General features: G+C 38.1%; 1 protein-coding gene across 1 annotated transcript in view; it reads right to left on the reverse strand.

The window, feature by feature from the left end:
• The window catches only part of LOC135078009 (tubulin-specific chaperone cofactor E-like protein), a 34,944-nt gene extending 10,176 nt beyond the window's left edge, over positions 1-24,768 (reverse strand). The window contains exons 1-4 of the mRNA XM_063972554.1: positions 24,377-24,768; positions 12,662-12,912; positions 11,740-12,242; positions 11,055-11,154 (exon numbers count right to left, since the gene is read on the reverse strand). Of these exons, the coding sequence (XP_063828624.1) occupies positions 11,055-11,154; positions 11,740-12,242; positions 12,662-12,907 (849 nt within the window). The 5' untranslated portion in view covers positions 12,908-12,912; positions 24,377-24,768. The remainder of the gene's footprint in view (positions 1-11,054; positions 11,155-11,739; positions 12,243-12,661; positions 12,913-24,376) is intronic.
• Positions 24,769-25,125: the final 357 nt, after the last annotated feature.

The raw sequence follows: 25,125 nt of genomic DNA on the forward strand, positions 1-25,125 counted from the left end.
GTGCCATATTATTATAACTACGTATACTTAGCACGCAAATTGTCAGGACTGGAAGTATTTTAACCAACACATTAATTTTTTGCAACGCCTTCACTGGGCGTCACATGTTCAATATTATGTTCTTGTCAACCCTTACCCATGTGACATGCAATAAATAATTTGAATTTGAATTTAATAATATTAGTCGCCACTGTAATTTTGTACGCTTCGTAACGTTAGTCATAGTTTTAATAAACTTACCTACAAAGCGAACGGCTGTGTTATGATTATGAATTTATTACATCATGAGTTTTCTAGACTAGTTTTATTGCAAAAACCAGTTAGGTTCTTGACCACACCAATATCTCCTTGTATTACTTAGGTAAGTGCAAAAACAGATATAAACGCCCTCTTCTTGAAAATGGTGACAAGAATGAATTGCCATTTGTCACAAAATCTATAAAACATGATCTCACATTTGACTATGGGTACTACAACAAGGACACTATTGTGATTCTGATAAATATGCGCTACATACAATTCAAGATGTAAATAATGTATGACAAGACCCAACGTTAGATAAATATCGCACGACATGGAGAGAGTGCAGTTGACCCAAAGTCGGACAGTACACATAAACGTATGGTAATCGCATTCATGGGTCACGAGCTGGATCAAAATATTCAAGCGGTTTAGGGCTTTATTCCACCAGAATAACGTCCTCACGTCGCGTAAACATGTTTTCTAGCTGTAACTGGCACGACACCGGGTCTGCGTTAGAACAAAGGGCTTTATGGGAGCTGTCTGCAGTCCTTTTATAAGCCGACGTGAGCCATGATATTAGTTAAGATACGGGACTTTGTGACGCAGTTGTAATGCATCAGATACCTAATGAAACTAAAGATTGTGGTGAAGTGGAGATAAAAGCAATAAAATTGGCTATAAAATTGCTCGGAAAGCAATAATTCCGTGTACTCGTGAAGCAAGCTAAATGACATTGACTGACAAACAGTAATTAATGGGTCATCAAGTTCATGACAATGACACTATTAATACAGTCACGACTACAGTACTATCTACCAAGGATTAGTGAAGCCAATTTAACGAAAATTGTTAGAACATTTGTGTAGTGTCATATCCTTTGTTTGAGTAGCGATTAGTTGCGTTGCAAATGTGATATAAATATCGTTTCGAATGACGTAATTTAGGTAGGTGTCTTTACACTCTGTTATAATTTACTTCCAAGAACTTGTGAAAACAAAAGATCTTAATCTAGTTTTGAAGGACAAGATGATAGCTCAAACGTAAACGTTTTTAGAGGCGTGATAAAAGTAAAACTGTGGAAGAAAATGGTTCTCAAAATAAACAAAGAGTATCGCATCGCATTTATTCGAGTCATTTAGCTGTTTCAGGCGATTGCTGGTTGTGTAAAAGAGACTAAGTTAGCAGCCACGAGCATCGAGCAGTTACTGGGTCATTCCACGTCTCCGGGACGCCAGTATCGCGTCGATAAACTTGCATTTTTTATGCGCCCGAAGGAGTTATGGGTGCGCGAAATATTTTCGAGTGGAAAAGAGCGGAAAACTCTTATTACGAAGGAAATACTTAACCGCAGAAAAGGATTTCACGTAAGATAAATACAATTATGGCCAAGAGAAGAGTAAAAAACTGACGGTTCTAATTGGAGTAGACTGCGAGACTCTATGACGCAGTAGAAAATGGTCATGTTATACTCAATAGCGTAACTACAGATTGTGGAAATAGAAATGACATTTTGAACAAGTACCTACATAATAATAATATACTGAAGAGGTTACACGAGTCAAATTCATATAAATCCAGGACACGTGGAATGACCGAGACGCGCAAAAGGCGTAGGCGCAGGTCCTATATCGACCGTTGCTCGCTATGAATCATATTGAACCGACGGTTATTGTCCGGACAGGTAATCTTCCAATTTGCTGTAGTCCAGTAGAATTAGCTTTTAAATCGGAAATAATTCCTACAAAAGATTTTATTGTTTTAATGGCTTCATTGGTTGCCCATTAAGACTCTCCTAAGTTTTCGACTTCGACGGAGTTGTGCTTAAGTGGTGGGGGCCCCCGAAAGAGGCATTTTTTCGGTTTTCCGGTTATACCGCGTAAAGAACTTACCCTATCAAAAAGTGGACTTCATGACGGTTGAAGGGCACTTAATCCTGCATTGAATAAGACCAAATTCATATGTTTTGGACAAACCGTTCTCGCGCTAAAGTTCGGCAAAGTAGAAAATATACGTATAATTAATGACCCTCTCCACGTCCAATGGTTTGTTACCCACAGGCTTCCAAGTCTTGAAAAGGGCCACCTCAACCAGTGTAACCCTATCAAGGCTTACGAGCTTGATGCGCTTATCCTTGTTCGTCCCAGCCGTTCCTTAACTGCGGTTGCTGCACCTCTTCCTGGCACTCACCTGAACGACTCTGTGTTACCTACTGTGGCTGCCCCTCTTCCTTGTATCCTCCTGCATGACTACGTTGCCTAGCCGTACGCCTGGTCTAAGGTTCGACGCCAAAAATCAATAACAACAAGTTCATATTAAAACGCTGAAGAGTTTTTTGTTTGTTTGTTTGAACGCGCTAATCTTAAGAATTACTAGTTTGATTGAAATCATTATTTTTGTGTAGAAAAGCTCGTACATTGAGGAAGGCTATAGAATATATACAATCACTCTACGACTAATAGAGGCGAAGCAGTAAAGAAAAATGTTGCAAGCACGGAAAATATTATTTAAACTATTTTCACGCGTACAAAGTTGATTTTGTGGCGTCGAACCTTGGACCAGGCATATAGCTAAGCAATGCAATCGTACAAGAGGGTACAAGGAAGAGAGGCAGCCACATTAGGTAACACAGAGTCGTTCAGGAGAGTGTCAGGAAGAGGTGCAGCAACCGCCGTTAAGGAACGGCTGGGACGAACAAGGATAAGCGAATCAAACTCGTGAGCCTTGTTAGGGTTACACTGGTTAACCAACTTGTTACGGAGTTCACTTTTTCTATCACTTACCTTAAATCAGTCATGATAAATTTATCTCAAAACAATCGCTCCAAAACTTTATGGTTATTTACGTCAGTGTACTTATAAGACTTGGACAGTACTACGACACACCTCATCTTTCAAATGTTGCACATAAAAATAGTTTACACTACCCACATTAGTAAAAATATTTATGTAAAAACTAGCGTTCTTTTAAAAGAACGCTAGTAACAAGTGGGTGGCGACCCTTTACAAGGCTTGGAAGCATGTGGGTATCAAGCCATCGGACGTGGAGAGGGTCATTAATTATACGTTTATTTTCTACTTTGCCGAACTTTAGCGCGAGAACGGTTTGTCCAAAACATATGAATTTGGTCTTATTCAATGCAGGATTGAGTGCCCTTTAACCGTCATGAAGACCACTTTTCGATAGGGTAAGTCCTTTACGCGGTATAACCGGAAAACCGAAAAAACGCCGCTTTCGGGGGCCCCCACCACTTAAGCACAACTCCGTCGAAGTCGAAAACTTAGGAGAGTCTTAATGGGCAACCAATGAAGCCATTAAAGCAAAAAAATCATTTGTAGGAATTATTTCCGATTTAATCAATTTTTGTGTTTAATTCTACTGGCCTACTGTGCGCTTTTGAGATTTGCAGAACAATAATCTTATTTATGTGAGATTTGTTTTATAGTTTAAACAAATTGGTCAACAGAGGTAATTGTTGCTGTTGAGGAGGCACATAATAAATAGGATTTTGCAGAAAAGTTATGTTACTTTCGCTGATTATCTAACAACGTTTTTATTAGTTCCCGATCTCAGCAGGAAGCAAAATTAGGGCACTTAGAAAACTATTACGAGTAGGTGTTTATCATATGAATGAGTGCACATTGCAGAACCATATTCAAACCCGGCAATCTAGAGTTACAAAACATCTAGACAGTAAATCTTTCTGTCTTAAGAAATTCGCCTGAACTAAATTTTTTTTTTTTTTTTATGTGATAGGAGGCAAACGAGCAGACGGATCACCTGATGGTAAGTGATTACCGTCGCCCATAGACACCCGCAGGCCCAGGGGCGTTGTTACAGGTGCGTTGCCGGCCTTTAAGGTAAAGATACGCTCTCCTCTTGAAAGCTTGCAGGTCGTATCCGTCCGGAAACACCGCAGACGACAGTCCATTCCACAGTTTGGTTGTACGGGGCAGGAAGTTAGAAATGAACGCAATTGCAGTTTACAAGACGATTTCTCAATCAAAAGGCTGTTTTAATTGACTTTACAATCTTGCAGATTATTTTATACCACACCTAATTTCAAATACCAATTTGATAATTAATTCTGGCCGACATGAATATAACCCTTGCCAGAAAAGTTTTCGAGACTTGGGAAAGAGAGTTACGAGCTTAATTTTACACCCATAGTTGAAAGGTTTAGAATCTAAACTTTAGTCAATGTCGACGATTTGATGGTATCTCGATTGTGCATCTCGTTGAAATGAATAATCGATTCGATCCAGTGTTAAAGTACTAAGAGGCAAGGTCGACAGGTAATTCAGCTGTAAATGTGAACGACCGAGTGCAGGCAATAAATTCATTTCAACACGAAAATGACTCATGCGGACCCTTTTGCTGCGCTGACATTTGCTTTTATTTTAGTGAAACGACCGTAGGGCTTGGTTTTAAAATAACGGTTGCAATATCACGAACCATATCGGATTATGGTAACGGAAAGATCGATACATCAACCAGTTTGAACCAGTTATAGTAACATATTCCTTTATTTGTTCATCTTTTATTATTATGAAGGTTCTAGGTTGTCTGGAAGAGATCATTTCTAGTATAATAAGCCGTATCTTTTTTATATTTCTTTCCTTTTCTTTTCCTGTCTTGTGTTGTTGTACCTGCTACAAAGTTTGTTCTATTTAATTGAAGATCTAGAATTCTCCGTCACTGTGTGATACAAGAATGCGAATATTTTCCACATTACAATGGAAATTTTAGCCCAAAACGTCCTCGACACACATCGAACAACGTCACTACAGCGGTAAAGAATAGAGCTGTTTTGGTTTAAAAATTAAAACGCAAAACGTACCTATACTAACTACGCAATAAGCTTCCATTATGACAGCAAATCAGACTACTCATTTTTGTGGTAAATTCGCACTTATAACAACTAAATAAGGCGCTATAGTGTTAACCTTTGATGTGTCGTCCTATGCATCTACATTATTACAATTTCTCGAAATACACCGCATTATGTGTCCAGTGTGAGCCATATAACTACGTACCTACTTAGCACGCAACTTGTCAGGACTGGAAGTATTTTAACCAACACATTAAATTATTAATATTAGTCGCCACTGTAATTTTGTACGCTTCGTAACGTTAGTCATAGTTTTAATAAACTACAAAGCGAACGGCTGTGTTATGATTATGAATTTATTACATCATGAGTTTTCTAGACTAGTTTTATTGCAAAAACCAGTTAGGCTCTTGACCACACCAATATCTCCTTGTATTACTTAGGCAAGTACAAAAACAGATATAAACGCCCTCTTCTTGAAAATGGTGACAAGAATGAATTGTCATCTTAATCAGGTAATCTTCCAATTTGCTGTGTGCTCTTGAGATTTGCAGAGCAATAGTCTTATTTAGGTATGTCAGATTAGTTTTATAGTTTAAACGAATCGGTCAACAGGGGTAATTGTTGCTATTGAGGAGGCACATAATAAATAGGATTTTGCAGAAAAGTTATGATACTTTCGCTGATTATCTAACGTTTTTATTAGTTCCCGATCTCAGCAGGAAGCAAATTAGGGCACTTAGAAAACTATTACGAGTAGGTGTTTATCATATGAATGAGTGCACATTGCAGAACCATATTCAAACCCGGCAATCTAGAGTTACAAAACATCTAGACAGTAAATCTTTCTGTCTTAAGAAATTCGCCTGAACTAAATGAACGCAATTGCAGTTTACAAGACGATTTCTCGTAGATTTGTTCACGATTTTACGATGTTTCGCGGATATTTAAAAGGCTGTTTTAATTGACTTTACAATCTTGCAGGTTATTTTATACCACACCTAATTTCAAATACCAATTTGATAATGAATTCTGGCCGGCATGAAATATAACCCTTGCCAGAAAAGTTTTCGAGACTTGGGAAAGAGAGTTACGAGCTTAATTTTACACCCATAGTTGAAAGTTTAGACTCTAAAACTTTAGTCAATGTCGACGATTTGATGGTATCTCGATTGTGCATCTCGTTGAAATGAATAATCGATTCGATCCAATGTTAAAGTACTAAGAGGCAAGGTCGACAGGTAATTCAGCTGTAAATGTGAACGACCGAGTGCAGGCAATAAATTCATTTCAACACGAAAATGACTCATGCGGACCCTTTTGCTGCGCTGACATTTGCTTTTATTTTAGTGAAACGACCGTAGGGCTTGGTTTTAAAATAACGGTTGCAGTATCACGAACCATATCGGATTATGGTAACGGAAAGATCGATACATCAACCAGTTTGAACCAGTTATAGTAACATATTCCTTTCTTTGATCATCTTTTATTATTATGAAGGTTCTAGGTTGTCTGGAAGAGATCATTTCTAGTATAATAAGCCGTATCGTTTTTATATTTCTTTCCTTTTCTTTTCCTGTCTTGTGTTGTTGTACCTACTACAAAGTTTGTTCTATTTGATTGAAGATCGAGAAATTCTCCGTCACTGTGTGATACAATAATGCGAATATTTTCCACATAACAATGGAAATTTTAGTCCAAAACGTCCTCGACACAGATCGAACAACGTAACCACCATCATCACATATCGAACGTGGTGTCACGTTACATCACTGTGACATCACTGAGGACCATACTACACCGCCATAGCCCTCCTCAACGGCACTTCTATTACGTACAGTCGACACATCAAGGTAAGCACCTCGTGTAGCTGTAATAGCGGCTCTTTTGCAACAAAATTGTATGGTCTGATGTGTGTAAACTTTACCTACAAGCGAGGCACACTTTCACATCCCCGCTTGCGTGACGATCTCAGCCTAACACTAATTGTAGGAAATGTAAATGCAATGTTTATTGTTATTTTATATTGTACTAGCGGCCGCCCGCGACTTCGTGCGCGTGGATCTCGTTTTACCCCCCCTTCATCTATCTTACGCGGTTCAGATTTTTTCATACAAATGTTTTTTCCCGCTAACTCCCGTTCCCGTGAGAATTTTGCAATATCCTGTTGTAACTAAGCTTTAAATTTACTAAGGTACCTGCATGCCAAATTTCAAGAGTCTATCTTACGCGGTTTAGATTTTTTCATACAAATGTTTTTTCCCGCTAACTCCCGTTCCCGTGGGAATTTTGCAATATCCTGTTGTAACTAAGCTTTAAGTTTACTAAGGTACCTGCATGCCAAATTTCAAGAGTCTATCTTACGCGGTTTAGATTTTTTCATACAAATGTTTTTTCCCACTAACTCCCGTTCCCATGGGAATTTTGCAATATCCTGTTGTAACTAAGCTTTAAGTTTACTAAGGTACCTGCATGCCAAATTTCAAGCGTGTTACTTAAGCGGTTTAGATTTTTCGTACAAAAGGATTTTCCCGCTAATTCCCGTTCCCGTGGGAATTCCTAAGTATCCTATAACCTGCCCAGGAGTATGAAGAATAATTGTACCAAGTTTCGTTAAAATCCGTCAAGTGGTTTTTGTTTCTATAAGGAACATACAGACAGACAGACAGACAGACAGACAAAAATTTTACTGATTGCATTTTTGGCATCAGTATCGATCACTAATCACCCCCTGATAGTTATTTTGAAAATATATTTCATGTACAGAATTGACCTCTCTACAGATTTATTATAAGTATAGATTAGTTATGTTGTGTTATCGTTTTTATTTGTTATTGTATATGATATAATGGAAAGGAAAAGTGAGATTGAAAAGCTGTTTCGTATACAAACTGCACACCAACACGGTAGCTTTTTATGCATAACTAGCGGCCGCCCGCGACTTCGTACGCGTGGATCCCGTTTTACCCCCTTCATCTATCTTACGCGGTTTAGATTTTTTCATACAAATGTTTTTTCCCGCTAACTCCCGTTCCCGTGGGAATTTTGCAATATCCTGTTGTAACTAAGCTTTAAGATTACTAAGATACCTGCATGCCAAATTTCAAGCGTCTAACTTAAGCGGTTTTGATTTTTCATACAAAAGGATTTTCCCGCTAATTCCGATTCCCGTGGGAATTACTAAGTATACTATAACCTGCCCAGGAGTACGAAGAATAATTGTGTTGTCGAGTAGTTTTTGTTTCTATAAGGAACATACAGACAGACAGACAGACAAAAATTTTACTGATTGCATTTTTGGCATCAGTATCGATCACTAATCACCCCCTGATAGTTATTTTGAAAATATATTTCATGTACAGAATTGGCCTCTCTACAGATTTATTATAAGTATAGATGTTATGTACTGTTTATTCTCTTTTAAAAGAGAGTACTTATTATCTTATTCACTGTTGCGGAAACCAAGCAAGTTGAGATTAAGGAGAAAAATTAAATTGTGGACACAGCAATCAGCATTGCTCTATATCGAGTCAGTGAGGTACGAAAAAACAAGTAAGTTGGGACATCGATTTTTTCAACAAACATCAGCAATTCAACTATGACATAGATTATTTTACCGATATTATGAGGCCTGTATGCCTTGGTATCTCACCAAAGCAAACCAAACTCTTCTTATACTATGGTATTTAAGATTGATTGTGATGATTGACGAATCTGTGTTAATTCAGACACGTATCAAAGATTTGATATCTCGCACAACATGGCCCCTGGAGCATTCGGCACATTAGCGTTGTGCAACGCGTCAAGTAGGCCGCACTAAATCGGGAAGACCTTCACCCGTATTGCCAGTGCCCGAGGGACGGGTGAACACGGCTACAGCTCGATTGAACGATGTACGAGCCAGTGATGATCAAATTAGCCTAGGGACTAATAGTCGAAGAATTTCCTTTTGACTGACAGGTCTGAATATCCTGGACTGCCTGGACAGTATATCAGGCACAGGAATAATCCTGCTAAAACTTGGATTGCTCTGAAATACTGGACAGTTTAATCCACAGATATAGATAGATGCAGCATGTGAAAAAAATTGTATGAAGCCGAGCGTGCCACTTTTTAAACGTCATTAGTGTCATTTTAGCGAATTTTAGTGATTGCCGCAACGTAAAAATAATCGTATCATCGTACTGCATTCGCAAAGTCATCGAAAGATATCGTGTGACTCGATTCGACAATTAATTAATTCCAATAAAACTGATAATTTGTTAAATACAAAACCAAAAACATCTTTATTTACCTTTTTAAATAAATTAATTCTTACAAATCGTCAAATCTCGTTATTTTTTTTTTACCCTACCAGCGTTTCAAGACAAAAATTGGTCAAGTGCATGAATACATGGATCAGTGTATGTCTTATTGTTATAAAAGTAAGTACGGTTCCTTGTGATCGGTATGAGTGCACCACATACACGGACCATGGTTTTAACTCTTAAGAGTACATCGCAGGATATGTATTAAAAACAATGCCACTTTATACTTCTTCTACTGCTACTTTATTCTAATTAATTATTTGTTACTTGTGCTGTTAATTACAATTCTCAATCCGTAAATAATTTCTTCTTTCTACCGTGTTCGTACTACTGTCCTCGTAAAATCATCGTAACCGACTGTTGTAATCGGATTACATGAACATCACTCGACCATGTATGTCCATTTGGACATATCGGAATGGCACGCTTTGACGATCAACTTGCTGTATCTACTCTAATCCATATCTGTGGTTTAATCATACCAAGGAATATTTTTCTTATAAGATGTGTTTTTACAACTTAACATAAATACTAGAAATTGCATTAAAAGTCTGGTAAATGTTATTGCTCAGTTCACATTATGAGGCTGAGGACGATCGCAAAAATAATTCAACAAGTCTATAAAGGAGGCAACTGGGAAAACCTAGGCGGTTAAGTGCTTATACGCTAAGATCAAGTAAAATTGTATTGTACTACAAAAGAATCGTATTGGCAAAGTCTGAATAAAGTGACGACGAGGAAGAAGAAACGATATCACTTCACTATCGCGGCATCCGAATCAGATGGGACGGGTGCTATGCAGCAAGGTTTCGCAAATTGGCACGGACGCAGATGTTGTAATAGTTAAATAATTAATGCCATTAGGTTTGTAGGAAGCCAGTGAGTCACGCCTTTCGAATGGTATTAATGTTGGTTTGATTTCTACTCTGGGAACATCATTTAATAGGGGAACGAAAATTCTCACTATTCCCTTGGATAAAAGGCGACTATGGGAAAAATGCCTCCTGAAGTGGAGACTAAAATAATGATCTGATGATAATGAGGAACACAATTGACTGATACAGACTAGAATGTTATTGGGTCCATAAATAAGTCTTACATAAATGAAATCTAAACAGCCTTATAAATCAATACAGCATTCACGTGGAACGAAAAATGTAGAGCTCGATCGCTAGCTTTATCTTAATCTACCGAAGTACTTAAACAATGCTTACTTAACACCAGCTGCTATTGAATATTGATGTTAAGTTACTGTGTTAGATACAAACTGCTATAAATACGAATGCTATAGATTATTATGCAACTGGCAACAAGGCGGGTGCCCAGCCAAGTATTCGCAATACATAACGACATTGAATCTCCTTGGTATATTTTTGACGATTGTGCTATGCCAATTTCCTTATCTGATGATAAGGGACGTTTCAGTTGTGCATAGAACAATAACAAATAATGTTACAGCTTATCTACATTCGAAACAAATAGGTGAAGAAATTCGTAACAGTAATTAGGTAACAAAAAATCATTTTTAGAAAACACCTGATTATCAAAAGCAACGTTGCACAAAAATGGATCCCAATTTCCAATAAACCGAATAGACTTCGTCCCAAATAGAAAACAAAGATTCGCTATTCTGAGCGCGAAGCCAAATCTCTAAGTTAATCTATTACGAGGCTTACCTGTGCCCGTAAACTTTTCAAGGCGGGGAATTTTGCTAGTCGATCCACCTCGTCCCACGTCGACAGGTCGGTGTTGTTGAGGTTCAGGAAGCGGAGTCGTCTGGAATAGTAAATATGCGGGTAAATAAACATCTGTTGGCATGAGTGCCAGAAGTTTTCAGTAGATACAGCTGGGAGTAAGTTCGTTGTTTTGTTGCGTTTGTGTTTATTTCTAAGAGGCAAAAGAAAAGTACGAAACATTCGACTTTGTACTGTTTTTATCAAGTAATACAGCTATAATATACAAAAGAATATAGTCAGTACTGCTCTATCTAGCAAGTTAATAGTCGCTGTGGATAAAATTAACATTGGTCAGGGTGATAATGACGAGCAGAATAGATTACTGGCTGCACACGCTTCCAGACTTCCAATGGCACGAAATGCGGTTCAGTAGGTCAATGACAAAGCGCGTTAGAGATTACTCTTTCGCAACACGTGGTGATAACTGGACAGCTGTTTATTATGATATTTCCGAGGACAATAGCGGCGTGGTCGTAAAAATTGACTCGTAACACACGTGTTTTGTAAACTAAATGTATAGTCATATCCACCATCAATCCACAAGAAAAACATGCAGTTTTACAGCTTATCACTTCTATTATTTATGCATCAGCGCATGAAGCATTATTCAAACGACCGTACTTACGAGAAAGCGTCGTGACTCTTCTTATTCCCATTGCTGTCGCTGCACTTATCGCACGGATCTGGTGCTAGTGTCGTTATGGGGCAGTCGTTCACCAGTAACGTTTCTAGGTTGGGGAAGGCGTATCCTAATTTGGAGATTTCTTGCCAGCTGCTGACTGGGTTGCCGGAGAAGTGCAGTTTCTTTAGCTGTTCGTGGACCGGTTCAGGCATTTCGACGTTTAGCCGCGAGCAGTCTTCGCATCTGTCTGATTCTTTGACGTCCTTTCCACTGAAGTCGACGTAGGAGTACTCGTTTAGGCTCAAGTGCAGCTCTTCTAGAGCTGGGAGAGCCTTGAGTAGCGCGGTGACGCCGGGCCAGCCGACGTAGGTGGAGTTGAGGACGAGGTGGCTGAGACTGTCCCAGCGCGGATGAAGCGCCTGCGCCGCCTGGATTTGGGCCGAGAGCCGGTTGAAACTCAAGTTCAGAAAGCGGACACGAGGCGTGTGCTCTAGTATTGCAAATATCTGAAACAAAGAGCATTTCGTGGAATCGCTACAGCATCACCATAGAGCATTGTTGCTGCACAATAGCATAACTAGTTGACGAGTTAAAATTAGCAACCGTGCATGGGCATAGGGAGTAACACTTTCATGATGGGAATAAATTGATGGGCGGAGCGGATGTCGGATGTTAACAATAATGTTAACGCAACTCAATTTAGGGTCGAGTGGTGCTGTAGATTCGGACTGCGGGTACTTCAGGCAGGACATAACAAGTCCAATGAACTTCGCCTTCAAAATACTTCACGTTCATTATGTAAATAGCTGGGTTACTTGCTAGATTAAAGGTCACCCAGTGGAACCATTGCCGCCGTCGTACAAGCTTTGCTTTTGGAGACTATTGGGCAAAATGTCCAATCCAAGAATCTTCATTTATTTTTTACCTCTCGCCATTCAGTAAGCTTGTTGTTAGCGAGGTCCAGTTCAACGACGTCAGCGCACTTGTCGGCCAGGCCTCGCGCGTCTCCCGCGCAGTCGATCTCACAATCGTTCAGGACTAGAAGAGTGGGCACACTGAGACGGGGCGACCGTTTAGGCACGAAGATGGCCACCGGCATATCGTCTATAGTAGGGTTCACTTCTCCCTTCGCCCCATACTTCCGCTCTAGTGCTTCTAGAAGCGACGGCATTTTACCTGAAACAAAAACAGCTTCTGTAAGAGACCAGTCATAACAAGCGCCAGAGACAAGTGCCCTAAACTCTACGCTTCGGGCGCCCAATAAATTATATGAATTTCAATCAATTTAATAGGGGATCCGAAATGCAGCGTACGGCGCCTCGAGCGATAGGATAACTACTCCCTAATACAAATTATACTTCTGACCTACTAATATGTCAATAAAGCCTCGGGAAGTAAAAGTTCTATCTGAATTCATTATCAAGTTTAAAAATATCATAACCATTATAATTTGATGTAGCACCTGCTAACATTACGACAAACAAACGGTTAATAAATTGATAACCTAAATAAATTACGTCATTATTTAAATCGTGTGATTTACGACTTAATACCACCAAATCAATTAAACGAAAGCGGATTGACTAATTATTGTTGATTAGTATTTATAGCAACAACTGTTACATAGATCTTCATTGAATATAGAAAATTAATATAATATATAGCATTCGCCAAATTTACATCTTTATTGGATCAATCAAAAGCTGTTAACAGCTAATTGCAGTGGCAATGTTTCACAAACATTTCTTGACTTATTTATTTTATACAAGTAATCGCTAATTTTTAAGGCACTTTCAAATTAGACGTTTTGAGCCGGACGGTTGTCGTGCGTTTGCAAGACCGCACACCTTCGATGAACAATACCTTATTATTATGGTATTATTGATCGAAGCAGCACACTAACTATTGGTCTTTGTCATTTATTTATTTTTATTCCAACGGTCATAGAATTTGCGTGTGCGGTCCTGCAAGCAAACGGACGACTAACGTGCGGCTCAAAACGTCTAATTTAAAAGAGCTCTTAGAGTTATATTAGAATCAATTATAGGTAAACCAATGAATCATGAATGGCCCAACGAATGCCCACTCAGCTGATTGCGCACGTAACGGTCGTAAACGCGGTTTCTGCGCGCGCGCACCGAAGCGGAATACTGTTTACAAGGACTCGATTGAGCAAATGCCAACCATAGACCCAACTTTTCATTAAAATGATCTTTCATTTCATCAGTTGCATCATCATATTCATTATGACATCTTATTAGGAACATGAACGAAAGTTTTAATGATTTCGTTCGCTTGCCGTCAATCATGAATGTGAAGGAAGGTAATTTAATACAGTTTATGATTTAATTGAATTAAGTAACAGCACCAATTTCTACATTAAGTGTTATATTGAATTCGATAATCACTTAATTAATTTTTATTCGCTTCATTAATCTTAACTTAAATAGTAATTCTTTACAAATGAATGAATTATCTTGAACAGTATGTTCCTACAACAAACGATAAATGTTAGTTTTTTAACTTTTAGTCTAAAGCCTGAGCATGTGCGTTCGTATGAAATCGGTATGTTAAGATTGAATAAATAGTAACTTTTAGAAATTGATTATATGTAAAGCATACAGTATTAAGTGCAGGAGGTTGCATGAAGATTAACTGTAACTCGACACGCCTTCATCGAACGAGCAATTAAATAAACCGACCCCGAGCCGTAAAGTTCACCCATGCGGATGCGTGTCGAAACGATGCTTTGAGCGGTGCAATCGATATTTGCATTGCGTTAAGTGCATCGATTAATTAAACTGGATCGGACTAACACTCCCCACGTCTGGATAAAACAATAGAAGTGAAGCATCCTCTTGTTTCTTAAAACTAACTTGGATAAACAGCATCAGCTATCGACGACCAAAATTTTCAGAGAAAAAGGAAGGGGTATATAAAATTAAACCACCAAACTTTACCAACGAAAACTCTTTAGAATGTCGACATTTCATCTCATAACTGCCGGAATATAAGTTTACTATTCAGTAAACAATTTTCCAAGTTCTCCCCTTATAAGTTGTAAGTAATTAGCGAGGGGAAATCTTGAAGAGCATTTTCTAGTTCAAGTACCAACATTCATAGATTCGATATGCATCAGTAAGTACCAGCTGTCTTAGGAATATTAAATAGTATATTATTTGTGTGGATGTAGTTAAACGGGAAGAAAGAGCCAATGGTGTCACTTAGTGATGAATACTAGTACAAGCAGATTTAAAGTGTTTTCCAAGATGTAAAAGTCGAAAGACGGGTGTTGAAAAGAAAACGTAGAATTATCTACACGAGAAGGTTCAGTATTAAAGGGGTTAATGAAGATAACTATGTATAATTTTGTCAGGGTGGATCATTAATACCCGACGACTTGACATGCTAGAGTTGCTGTGGTAGAGAAACATCAGTAATATGCTAACATTCAAGAAAGCACAAAGCAAAAGTTATCCAAGCTATGCCATGATTTTGACTCATTTGTTTCATCTTTTGGCAGAAATCATACTTTTGATGAGACTCGAAGGTCGAAGCCCGAAGGTATGACTAATAATGCAAATCAAATTCTGTAGCGATGAACCAAGAAAAGGCTACTGTAACAGACGATAACATCGATGATTTTATCATGAATATGATGAACTTATTGAACTAGCTTCAGTGGCCTGTAACCAGCGTTGCCAGTTTTTTTTTTTCGCCAAGTCGGGACTTTGGTACTTTTTGAGTGAAAATAGCGGGATTCTTCCGTCAGAAGCGGGACATAGTAAAAAAACGTATAATAATCAAAGGTTTTCAAATATTTATCTTTTTATTTGACTTAAAATTACGTTTACGTGACAATAGATAGCAAAAGTAGCTATAGAAAATGTATTTTAACAATAAAAATAATATTTTAAATCAGATTTAGTACGTACGCCACGTACGGTCGAGTTCTCTCCGAAAAGCGGGACCGAGCCTGTCCCGCGCGGGACATTTAAATTTGATTTAAAAATCGGGACGTCCCGCCAAAATCGGGACGTCTGGCAACGCTGCCTGTAACATAAAGCCACTGAATCTGGCAATGAGCGGCAGGAGCATTATTTAGAAGGGGTGTTTCACAACGCACGCCGCCGTGACTGCACCCAAGGTCGCTGTGCACTTAGTGAACATTATTATAATTAGTCGTTTGTTTCTATGTGATAGGCGAGACACAATCGTCTCAAGTTCATTTTACGCTCAATTTGTGAGTGGCCTTATCGTATACAAGAGGTTTATTAAGGTTTTGTCTTGAATAATTGAAAAAAATCGCTATACAAAAACATACAGCCAGATGTTTTAATACAGAAAGCACAATTATTATGAATATCCCAAGAAAGAGTACTATTACGGACTTAGAAGTTAAAAAAGAGCAGAGATTAATATCCAAGGATACTAACAAATTGGTAGCTCCCTTGAGAAGCTGAAGGATACACAAGAAAATTTAATATTTCAGAGGAGAAAAGATCTCGAGAGTTTCATCTCTTCAAAAGGCAATAAATTGGAGGTCGCATGCAGATGTTGCCCCATTTTCTTATTTATTTACCTTACAACGAGGTTGGATATTCTAACGTTTCCAACTACTAATCGAAAAAAGTGTATTTATTTCTTTAAGCACGAGTGTGTGGAAGAGTTTTAAGCAGAGTGGAGATTTAAGAATTATGCTTCTATGAGCATTAAGTGAATAGGTCACAGGAAAATTAGCTGGTCAAAGTACACAGTTTCAGCCTTAAGATCCATATCATAATCATGATCGACAATAGCGCATATAACTACACTGGTAGGAAACGAACGGTATTTCGGTATTAATGTCAAGGTTGCCAAAGTTCCGACCAGCGGAGATAGTACTAAGGTCGCTCGATAAGGCAACGTGGAACAAATACCAATATTTGCCGAAAATAATCTCGAGCTGGATGGATAAATTGGTTAGACAACGATTTTTGCAGAAATTGGGACATCCCCCAGATAAAGTCCGTCTTCTATGTAGATTGTGGACTATTTATTGTGGTCGAGACTATTTATAAGACAGGTAGCTTAGGTCCTAAACCACTTGAAAAATCTGGCAACTGATTGCAGTTCGAGATCGCAAATTGAGATGACGCTACATAGAGCAGAACACACCCTAACTCACAGATTAAACCTGTGTTAATACATAAGCTGACCGACATGATGCAAGAAAAGAAAGAAAATTTATTTAATACCTTCAAAGTAACTGAGATTTTAGAAGTATCATTAATAGTTTACGAAACAGTCCTCCAGACGTTTACACCGCTCATAAATGCGGTATGATACATAAAATCCCGTTCTAGATTTGAAACAGCGCGTATAATGTTATTGCGGCGATGGTTTGGCAACGTTTGATGTCCATCATTGTGCAAACTCTCATCATGCGGCATTACCGCCGGATTATATGCGCCACCGAATTAAATCTTCGTTACGTGTGCATAACGGATGTGGCCATGCAAATTAGGTGTATATCGGTCGCCGAATACGGGTCAAACATTACTCACTCAGGTTAGATAAATGCAGACCCTTTTTTCCATTCCATGTATTGCTACGATTTGGAATTAGGAGTCAATTTGAAGATTGGAAGAATTTGTATTGATTCGATTTGGAATTAGGAGTCAATTTGAAGATTGGAAGAATATTATTGGGTTGGGATGAATGATAATAAACAATCTAAAACTGAAGACTCGCTCTAACTACTTAAACCAAACAAAGCAATAAGCATCGAGTATGATAATAGTAGTAAACAAAAGCCAAGAAATGGCTTCTCATCATGAAAAGTGAAAACATTTCACATGCATGAGCTTATAGTAGGTATAACAACGGTGAAATTAATCTAGCTCCCAATCCTATGGTCGGCGCCACACCCCGGCGAGACGGCAAGGGCGACGGCCAGCCACCCCTAGCCGATTCTTTGTCTGAGGAGTAGTACGACTACCTCTAAATTGTGGTTTCATCTGGAGATTGGAGAATAATGAATGAGAAAACCCGCCTAAACCACTCGAGGTCGACTCATTGTCAAAGTCAAGGACTATCGAAAACGAGTTTCTTGACTTTGCATCTTGTTTTTTACCACAGAAGATTTAGTACGAAAACTACAACAGCGCCCTGTGAACGTGTTGCACGAAACTTATTTTGAGAATCAAAATTGTCACATTATCGTTTAATTCGAAGGTTGAGTATCGAGTTTTGTCGAATACGCAAACGATTCGAAGACGAAAGCTGTTGTTCATGCTAGAGGTACAGGTTTCTTTTTCTAGATTGGTAGAATTGAGAAATCATTTCGTCATTTAATTTTGATTTTGTTAATATTTGGAAAACAGAGACGGACCTTGGTTTTGTAGTCAAATTCCAGTTATTGTATTACCTAGTTAATTTGGGATTCAAGGTGATTTTTTGCCGATGTGCGTTAGTTGTTTACAGCAGAAATATTATTTTGTAAAGCGTAGAAAACAGTAGGTAATAAAGTATGACTTACATAATCTGTCTCTAATGTATTGAAAATTAAACTGAAAATACTTTTGACTCTACAACAATCAATATGATTGTAGTATTTTTCCACTGCCCGATCTTTCCAACAGGTGTGGACTCACCGCCACAGACCATTTAGTTAAAACGAAGCGGTTTACAAATTACAATGTACCTACAAGTAAACATACCTACCTAATCTGATATCAGCTGGATGACAAAGCTCTTCGAACGAACGACCTTCAGCGATGTCAATACACAACTACACAACGCAAAAAACAGCGAATTGCGCATTACAATTTTAGGTGAAGTCGTACCTATTTGGTATACACGATCAGAACTATTATAGCTCCATTATTTTTTCCGCATTTATTTAATAGTTTCATGGATTTAGTTTCGATTGATTAGATCTCTTAATGCCTCTTCTATATAATGGAAATCCACCTAAAATAAAACGGTCTTTGGCTTAATGTCCCTTCGTCTGTAAATATGGTCAGGAAATCTTTTCAGCTCCATATTTAAAAACCTTTCAAGGGTATTTATGTAAATTATGGTAAGTAAGTAAGAAAGCCTCCGTACATTTGAAGTAAAGAGTAGTTTTATGTGTGACCGACATGCGACTAGGCTTTTATTATGCCAGAAGCAAAATGTTACAGTAATAATAACTGAAATATGGAAATATATTCACTGAAAGTATTCAAAAAGGGAAAACTACCGTGCCATGGTAGCAGATCCCAGCGCATTAATATAAGTTATCTACTAACTATACCACTGCTGTACAATTAATTACCTAATCTACATTAGGCTAATGTCTAGAGAAAAAGAAAAGCATCAAGCTTTTCTGCTGGGAGTTGGAGCCTAGAGCTAAGTCTGTAATAGAAAAGCAACACAAGATGTAAACGAAGTAGGTACTCGTACTATTCTATGAATCTTGCTTTTCACACATTTGCCAGTAGGAGCACTAAGAACATGAGCCCACAAAACAGTAGCTGGTTTTGCACCTAGTTGGCTACGCGAATCACCGTCAGTCGTCCTCCGTCCTCGATTCAAAATAATGAATGAACATTAATGCCAATTAACGTTATATTCTTGTAATGATTTCCCGTCTCGTTGGATTACCATTTGAATTAAAAGATGATAAGTTGTCTTTGTGTTTGCAATCCAAACGCGGCAACTCCGGATTCGAAGGTCGCCTAAGGCCCAGTTTTTTGAATAATAGTTAAAATAACAAATTGTTAAATTTTGTTACTAATGGTTAAATATTAACAAAATGTTAACTAATAGTTAAAAAATGTACTAAAAGTCAAGCTAACCATTGTTTGAAAAACATTTTTTTCTGATATTTAACCACTTGTCATTTGACATCTGTCAAATTTGACTATTGGTTATTTTAACTACGAATCAAAAAACCGGGCCTAAGCGCGCCGTGAGTGGCAAGCCTGACAGACTTATTGTCTAGCATTGAGGAGTTTAATTTTATTACTGCCTAATGGTCACGTTGTTTGGGTTCTAAAGTACACTCGCGAGCAAAAGTATGGAATCACTTACATGAAGTTGTTTCCACGCGATCTTGTGTACTAACGAATTTGTTAGTAACTAAAAAAGTAGCACCATTTTAAAGATTAAACTTTTGACTTTAAATTGATACCAAATTCATTTAAATCACACCGGTATTTAAAAAGATATCCCGGCTGATGTGAAGAAGTAAGAAAAAAGACATGTACCAACTGTTTGATACGTCGCGAGTTGCGGCCTATTTACCCCCTATAAAAGCACGTGTTTTCGGATTTTTTGCGTTCACACATTGATCCATACACATCTCGGCTTCTTTTGACACTTTACCTGGGATTCTACACCTTCAGAAGCAGCACAAATCGTTGCACTATTGCAAGAAGGGCAAAGCCAGCGGGCTGTCGCACGTCAGCTCCACATAAGCCAGTCCTGGGTTTCAAAAGTTTTAAGACGCTTTCGGGAGACTGGTGGCTTTATCCCGAGACCAAGTTCTGAACATTGCCGGTGCACATCGCAGAGGGAAACCCGTTTTTTCATGTCAACTTCTCTACGAAATCGTCATTTGACTGGTATCGACGTCCAGCAAGAGCTCAGAAATGTTCGTAGGATAGCTGTTAGCGAGTGGACAGTTCGTCTAAGATATGAGCAATAAAATTTGACTCCAAAAAGGCCTGCCACAGGCTGGAAACTGACGGCAGGTCGCCGACAAGCACGCTTTCAATTAGCTCGCACTCGGAAGGCGAGTAATGGAGGCGAGTTTTGTTCTCCGATGAATGCAGACTGTTTTTGCAGTGCAGCAGTCGAAGAGGTCGGGTCTATAGACGGCCTGGGGAGCGATTTGTGCAGTCCTGGTTCGCTAAAACATTGGCTTATGGGGGTGGCTTGCTCGACTTCCCATCGAGATGTATAGGAGCAAATTGAAAGCGTGCTTATCGGTGACCTGCCGTCAGTTTCAAGCCTGTGGCAGGCCTTTTTGGAGTCAAATTCTATTGTTTATATCTTAGACGAACTGTTTACTTGCTAACAGCTATCCTACGAACATTTCTGAGCTCCTGCTGGACGTCGATACCAGTCAAATGACGATTTCGTAGAGAAGTTGACATGAAAAAACGGTTTTCCCTCTGCGATGTGCACCGGCAATGTTCAGAACTTGGTCTCGGGATAAAGCCACCAGTCTCCCGAAAGCGTCTTAAAACTTTTGAAACCCAGGACTGGCTTATGTGGAGCTGACGTGCGACAGCCCTCTGGCTGAGCCCTTCTTGCAATAGTGCAACGATTTGTGCTGCTTCTGAAGGTGTAGAATCCCAGGTAAAGTGTCAAAAGAAGCGGAGATGTGTATGGATCAACGTGTGAAAGCAAAAATCCGAAAACACTTGCTTTTATGGGGGGTAAATAGGCCGCAACTCGCGACGTATCAAACAGTTGATACATGTCTTTTTCCTTACTTCTTTACATCAGCCGGGATATCTTTTTAAATACTGGTGTGATTTAAATGAATTTGGTATCAATTTAAAGTTAAAAGTTAAATCTTTAAAATGGTGCTACTTTTTTTGTTATTAACAAATTGGTTTGTACACAAGATCGCGTGGAAACAACTTCATGTAAGTGATTCCATACTTTTGCTCGCAAGTGTATTAACAGAACTAAACAATGAGCTGTCCAAATCTTGAATAACGTCGTAGATGTTCTGACACAGGAGTTTCGTGATTCCAATATTCTTCTGATTGATTACGCTCATGGATGGCTAGCACCAATTAACACAATGATTAAATGAATGCTCTCCCTTTGTGTCCAACTCAATTTACAACTATCTATTAGCTTAATCACTTCAAAGGAAGACAACCGACTTACAAAATGCAGTTCTGAAAGATTTTTGCAATAAATACTTAGGTACAACGGCGAGACGAAAACTCTAAACGTTTTTAGCGGTGATCACCAACTAATTACCTTCAAAACGAAAGCGATTACGTATTGCTTCTTTTGTTAAATAAATACATTGCATATTAGCGTCATCAATGGACCATTATTTAGTTAAGGAATATTCTTTCCACGTCAGTCACGTTTAGTTTGGCACACATCACATTGTAAGCATTTATGGGATGTCAAACAAAGTGGAGCACGATATTTGGTAATTTACCTATAATGTTTCTAAACTTCTCGCAAGTTATAATAGTACACTGGCACTGGCAGACAACTTGGATAACCATGGTTAAGGGACAGTCCATCCCAAAAAAACATGGTTAAACATGAGAAAATGACGTGTAAGTGGATTATTGCAGTAAAAATGTCCAATGAAGAAGTTAGACAAGCAGAAAGCCTATCAGTACGAATGTAACACAGCTGTGTTACGGACTTGCCTGCGGAATATATTAAAGCTTCACATGACATTTAATAACCTTCTGAAATACGTATAGACGCCGTCATCTATATGGATTAATGTTTCCACTTTTACGATGACGCCATACGCCGCGATGGCGCCGCAGCTGAATAAATGGATGACGACCAGTTAATGTCCATTAACTTACCTACTCTTAAGAAAGTAAAAGGACCTAGAAGGTCGTAGAGAACTTCCTTGGCTAAGCTTCCGTAACTAAGGTCATGGTTGTTTTAAGTTTGGGCGCAGCACTTTTAACCTTAATAAAGTGGGAGGACCCATTAATTTTAGAATTTGGGTCTGCAGAAGAACATAATATTTATTTATCACACTTCGTTGACTCTATTAGGTTCGACTGGACCAGAAGGGAAGGAAATTTTTTAACTGGTGGTAAGTTAAATAGAAGTTGTAAAAAGTTTATTATTAGGTAGCTACGTGCTCTGTGAAAAGTTGATTGATGTTAGCAAGCATGGTGGCTGGCTAGTCTTGGCTGTAGACTGAGCTTTAACATTAGCAGATGTAAGTAGGTGTTGTAATCCAAACATTTTAAAATGAGATGGTAAACCGAAACGTTTGAGACTGGCTTACATTTTACATTAATTTCAGGCGGCGCGAGCGCAAGGCCGATCGGCTATTTCTGAACGCATGTTGCAACGCAGGAACGAATTACGCGGGTATTTTGACTGATATTGTGATATAACAATCCATACTGGCGTAATTATGAAACTAAAATTATCCAAGGAAGTCAGCTAGGTTTTATCTAAATATATAAAAGGAGAAACTGACTGACTGACTGACAGATAAACGCACAGCCTAAACGGCTAAACGTAGGCACTTGAAATTTGGAAGGGACGTAGCTTAGGTACCGTAGAGGTGCACTAAGAAAGGAATTCCCGAAATTCCCACGGGAACGGGAATTAGCGGGAAAAACGGGATTCACGCGTACGAAGTCGCGGGCGGCCGCTAGTTTATTATAATTATGTAGGTGGTTTGGCGCAATTTCTTGAATACGTAACTTACTTATAGTCGTACTTTCGTAGAATTTTAAAATTACAACAAGACCAACTAGAATAGGGAGGCATAATAAATTAAATTCCTTGTCACAATAAATTAAACAATATTTTTCATCTGTGTAGATAATAGACGAGAAATATCTGATTACATCTAAAGGTATAATGCTTTTATTGATTGATTGATATTTATAATTAAAGTTTTCCCGATGCATAGATTATTAATCTATGTCCCGATGGAAAGCTAGGTATACATACCTTAATTCTTTAGAAATTTCCTTAAATGTAAACAAACACTTCTGCACACAATTACACCATAATCACTTACGTGTTCATAATATAATACACATTATTTCACAAGCCCATGAAACCAACTTTATTCTCACGATTATACAAGTTTGGAATCAATCTTTAAACAAATTATTTTAGCAAAATATGTGAACGATGAAAATTTGTGAGACTTGTCAAATTGACTTGAAGTTTAAAATTATGTGTTATCTCCATGTTGTCTCTGACACATCAGTGTTGTAACCTGTAAGTCATAGACAATAATCGGTAAATTTAATCGATTTTATTTCAATTATTCAATCATTTTTATTACTGATTGCATTTAAATAGATTTAAATAGACTTAATCAACAATGTATTTTTTCTTCATTGAATGTACTACTAATTGTTTAATGCATTGCTTTATAAAGCATTATAAATTATTTCTATAGGTACGTAAGTACTACAATAATTTCAATCCGCGATTAACGAGAGGTTTTGTCGCCTCACTAGGGCACAGATTAAAAATGTTTTAATGTCAGTTGGCCATATTTGTTTACATTTAGGGAAATTTCTAAAGAATCCGACTTTAGGTAGCTAGTTAATTTTGATACAGCGTTAACATTGCCAATTTATTCTGAATCTTTGAATTTATGTTTCAAATACCTAACTACTGATGAGATAATGATTTAAATTGCGCAAATTTATCACCATGATCGTTCGCACTTCGTAGATAACATGCTGTTGCTTAGAACAAGGAAGTGGTTTGTATGGCGTCATAACACAATCACGACCATAGTACACAAACAGGTTTCATGCCACACTAACTAGCTCTTGGAAAAATAACAGTCTTAAATAACTCGAGCAATTATCAAAATTCAACATAACAGCAAAAACAAACCAATAATTGCATTACACATTTAAATCCAATTTGAAATTGCAGCCTTTGTGTAAAAGAGACCACTTACTTGCAATACGGCTACGTCGATTCAAAATCCAAATTAAAAATATCCTTTTGGCCACTGATTACACATAACAACATCTAGTTCATAATAATCTTTCAAACTGCACGCATAATTTATTGTAAATAAACGACCTTCGAAGCGAAAACAGAGTTTCTAAAACAAAGAATTTTCAACACTTCTCAGCTTCAGACTCTACTTGAACCTAAATGAATAGTTCATTCATAAATTGTTGTCAATAAATTGAAAACAGCTGTTCACATATTTCCAGCTCGTCTTGTTAATTTTCCATACGATCAACGATACGCACGCACTGAAATAACAGTGACAACAAAATGTTTACATCAATACGATGCACAGCACAGCCGCAGTGGCTGTTTCTACGCACACTACTCTGCTTGTGTGTTTTTACAAAAGCAGAATATTGACTGGTGTAGTGGGGATGAAAGAGGTCAATGACGTTGTACAAGTGCTGGCGTGAAAAAGAGACAACCATACCTAACGTCGTCGAGTTAAAAGAAGATGGCAGTACAACAAACGCGGAGTTAATATAAACATGCACCGTATTGGCTGGTTTCATGTGTGGGTGTTGATTAGTCTGTTCTCTACTACCACAAATGAGAACTAAAATACTACTCTAAATACTAGTAATACCGTAATACTACGTGTACGAGCGAGCCAAAATTATTTTTGTGGTTATCTTTAATGATTTTATTAGATAAATCCTACTTAGGTAGGTATAATAATAATATTGA

This window comes from Ostrinia nubilalis, chromosome 14, assembly GCF_963855985.1.
Source record: "Ostrinia nubilalis chromosome 14, ilOstNubi1.1, whole genome shotgun sequence".
NCBI classification, from domain to species: Eukaryota; Metazoa; Arthropoda; class Insecta; order Lepidoptera; family Crambidae; genus Ostrinia; species Ostrinia nubilalis.